At 42.2% G+C, this 4,190-nt stretch overlaps 1 protein-coding gene across 1 annotated transcript; it reads right to left on the reverse strand.

The window, feature by feature from the left end:
• Positions 1–2,854: 2,854 nt before the first annotated feature.
• On the reverse strand, positions 2,855–3,458 carry LOC150034015 (uncharacterized). Its single transcript, XM_090317187.1, has 2 exons — positions 3,120–3,458; positions 2,855–3,085 (listed from the first exon to the last, which is right to left on the reverse strand). Exons 1-2 carry the CDS (start codon positions 3,456–3,458, stop codon positions 2,855–2,857), a joined length of 570 nt encoding a protein of 189 aa, XP_090173313.1.
• Positions 3,459–4,190: the final 732 nt, after the last annotated feature.

The raw sequence follows: 4,190 nt of genomic DNA on the forward strand, positions 1-4,190 counted from the left end.
CCCGACCATCGAGACAATATCTGTTGACCTTCAGTGAATGTCCGGTTACTGATTCGGTCATCGTGCCATTTCTTCGTTTTCTCCTTATATATCTTGGCCTTTTCATAGGCATCCCTTCGCCATTCGACCAATTGATTCAATTGCAGCTTCCAGACTTTCCCTGCACTGGCTAAATCATACTTCAGCTTCTTGCATGCCCACATCGCCTTATGTTCCAACTCAAGCGGCAAATGACAAGATTTTTTGAAGACCAGGGTGTACGAAGACATGCCAATTGGTGTTTTGTAGGCAGTTCTGTAATCCCATAGTGCTTTATCAAGCTTGGGTGACCAATCCCTCCTGGCGGTATTAACTACCTTCTCCAAGATAGTTTTGATCTCTCTGTTAGAAATCTCTGCCTGCCCATTAGTCTGTGGGTGATAAGTAGTTGCAACTCGATGGCCGACGTTGAGTTTAGTCAATAGGTTAGCAATTATGCGGTTGATAAAATGAGATCCCTCATTGCTGATTAAAGCCCATGGCGTCCCAAATCGAGCAAAAATGTTTTTCTTTAGAAACTTCGCCACAGTGGCTGCGTCATTCTTGGCACATGTGATGGCCTCAACCCATTTCGATACATAATCAACCACAACCAGAATATAATGATGACCTTCGGATGGTGGAAACGAGCCCATGAAATCAATTCCCCAGACATCAAATAATTCAACTTCTAAGATTGACGTTAATGAAATTTCATTTCTTTTAGACATATTCCCCATCCTTTGACACCTGTTGCATTGCACAACATAGGCATGGGCATCCTTAAACAGAGTTGGCCAAAAGTAGCCGCACTGTAAGACTTTTGCTACAGTCCTTTGCCCCCCAAAATGTCCTCCATATGGAGACTCATGACAGAGCTCTAAAATGTACTTGGCTTTATGTTCAGGAACACATCGACGTATTATATGATCAAGTCCTTGTTGATATAAGAATGGATTGTGCCAGAAATAAAATTTGGCTTCATGTCTTAGCTTCTTCTTTTTCTGGTATGTATAATCATTCTGTAGTTGACTGTAAACTATGAAGTTTACTATGTCCGCATACTAGGGAACATTAACGTCTACTGTCATTAGCAGCTCATCGGGGAATCGTTCTTCAATATCTTTTTCTGTCCCATGAACCTCGTAATTTTCCAATCTTGACAAATGATCTGCGACTTGGTTCTCGGTGCCCTTCTGGTCTTTGATTTCTAGGTCAAACTCTTGCAGGAGCAACACCCACCTTATCAACCTCGGTTTTGCATCCTTCTTCGTCATTAGATATTTAATCGCGGAATGATCCGTATACACCACCACCTTTGTTCTGATTAAGTATTATCGGAACTTCTCTAGTGTAAATACTACTGCGAGAATTTCCTTTTCTGTGGTCGTATAGTTCTCCTGTGCGTCGTTCAATGTTTTGCTCGCATAATAAATAAGATGCAACACCTTTTCTCAGCGCTGACTCAAAACTGCGCCCACAGCATATCCGCTAGCATCACACATTAATGCAAATGGTTGCGTCCAATCGGACGTAATCAAAATTGGTGCGAAGATTAGTGCCTCTTTCAAGGTGTTAAATTCTTTGGTGCAATCGTCATCAAAATTATACTCGCAGTCAGCTTCTAGAAGTGCACTTAAGGGTCTTGCGATCTGGGAGAAGTTGCAAATAAATCTTCTATAAAATCCTGCGTGTCCCAGAAAGCTCCTAAGTGTCTTTATATTCACAGGTGGAGGTAATTTGGAAATTATGTCGATTTTTGCCTGATCGACTTCCAATCCTGCCTTGGAGATTTTGTGACCTAGAACTATTCCTTCTTCCACCATAAAGTGGCATTTCTCCCAGTTCAGAACAAGATTTGTTGCCACGCATCTCTTCAAGACTTTTTCGAGATTAGTCAAATAGGAATCATAATTACTGCCGAAGACTGAGAAATCATCCATGAATACCTCAACTGACTCCTCCAAGTAATCTGAAAATATTGCCATCATGCAACATTGGAAAGTGCTTGGTGCATTACAAAGTCCAAATGGCACGCATCGGAATGTGAATGTACCGAATGGGCACGTGAAGGTTGTCTTGTCTTGGTCCTCCGGCGCAATTGCTATTTGGTTATACCCTGAATAGCCATCAAGAAAACAGAAAATTCATTCCCAGCAAGTCTATCTAACATCTGATCAATGAACGAGAGTGGAAAGTGGTCCTTTTTAGTAGCCAAATTTAGCTTGCGATAATCCATGCAGATTCTCCACCTCGTAGTTATCCTTGTGGGAACCAATTCATTCTTGTCATTAGTGATGATTGTCATCCCCCCTTTCTTCGGAACACATTACACTGGGCTCATCCAACTGCTATCAGATATTGGGTAGATGACACTGGCATCCAGCCACTTTACTATTTCCTTCTTTACAACCTCCTTCATGGCAAGGTTCAAGCGGCGTTGCCTTTCTACTGATCCATTCTTTCCTTCTTCCAGACGAATCTTGTGCATGCAATACGAAGGACTGATTCCTCGAATGTCTGCCAAGGTCCATCCTAAGGCTTTTGCGTTATTTCTTAGGATCCGTATGAGAGCATCTTCTTTCTCCTTACTCAATGATGCAAAAATAATAACTGGTAACATGTCGTTACTCCCTAAGTAAGCATACTTTAGGTGCACCGGCAACAACTTTAACTCTAACACAGGTGGCTCTTCTAAAGATGGCTTAATGCACTGCGATGTCCGTTCAGATAACTTGAGCGGTTCAAAATTAGATTCCGCATGAATTGCAGTACAATCCTCCTCCAACATTGCGCCTATTTCAAAGTCCTCCATTTTCTTCAGGGGTTCGTGCCACTATTCTCCCCACAATTCGTCGATATATTGGCAGTTCTCTATATCTTCTGGGTACTTCAACACATTGAGTACGTTGAATTTTACTTCTTGATCATCGACCTGGATGGTCAACTCTCCTTTCTGCACATCAATTAATGCCCGCCCTGTGGCGAGAAATGGGTGTACCAAGATGATAGAAATTTCTCTATCGGACTCATAATCCAATATAACAAAGTCTGCTGGGAAGATAAACTTGTCTACTTGCTGGGAAGATAAACTTGTCTACTTGCACGAGAATATCTTCTATCTTGCCCTTCGGAAGCTTTATTGATCTATCAGCTTGCTGTAATGTGATCGTGGTTGGCCTTGCTTCGCCGATGTCCAGCTTCTTAAAAATTGACAAGGGCATCAAATTTATGCTTGCCCCTAAATCACACAGCATGTTTCCGACCATCTTCCCTCCTATGGTGCAGGGTAATATAAAAGTCCCAGGATCCTTCATTTTAGTAGGGAGATTGTTTTGAAACAAAGCGCTACACTCATGTGTTAGTGCAACTGTTTCATTTTCTCCAATTTTTCTCTTGTTTGCGAAAATATCCTTGAGAAATTTCACATAACTCGGCATCTGCTCTAATGCTTCTATCAAGGGGATATTAATGTGTAGCTGGCAAAGAACTCCAGAATCCTCTAAAACTGCTTGCTATCGTCTTTCTTTTTCAGCCTGGACGGGAAAGGTGGAGGATCTCGTCGCGTTTCTTGCTCACTTTGCTGCTTGTTGAGGTCATGTGCTTGCTGTGTGTCATTGGTTGGAGGTTCCATTGATTGAGAATTCAAGTCTTGAGAGGCTTCATCTTTTGTAGGTAATCTTACTTCTGAACTGGGGTCGCTTCCGTTATTTAGTAATTGGTCATCATCAACAGTTAAGTCTGCTAGTGTTATTACCACATCTGGTACCTTCGGCATAATGGGGGCTGTCGTTCTGCCACTCCGCAATGTCACTGCATGGCATTGTTTTTTACCTCTTACCCCCGACACCCCTAAGCTTCCATGCTGTGTACCAGGCTTTTTCTTCTTTAATTCCCTCGTAAGCTGATCTATCTGATCTTCTAATTCTTTGAGAGAGTCAGCTTGCGATTGTCTCAGTGCCTCGCTCTTTTCAATATATTGCTTTAATGATGATTCAGAGACGAGGTACTGCAAGAGGTATCATATGCGAACAGTTGGTCACAGTGTGGCGTACCTTGAGAATTGCTTGGGTTGCCGTCTGGATTAATGAAGACCAGAAGGTTGCCTCGATCCTCTTGATAACTAAATTGATAAAAACTATGGCCCTCCTGATTGAGATTCTCATCCAAAC

This window comes from Benincasa hispida, chromosome 9, assembly GCF_027475165.1.
Source record: "Benincasa hispida cultivar pf3 chromosome 9, pf3_genome.v1.1, whole genome shotgun sequence".
Lineage (NCBI taxonomy): Eukaryota > Viridiplantae > Streptophyta > Magnoliopsida > Cucurbitales > Cucurbitaceae > Benincasa > Benincasa hispida.

Excerpts from the sequence above, each read along its gene's own strand:
- LOC150034015 (XM_090317187.1), bottom strand. The coding sequence starts at position 3,458 with ATGCCGAGTTATGTGAAATTTCTCAAGGATATTTTCGCAAACAAGAGA. Across the intron at positions 3,086-3,119 it reads TAGAAGATATTCTCGTGCAA|TTTATCTTCCCAGCAGACTT; the intron begins GTAGACAAGTTT and ends CAAGTAGACAAG.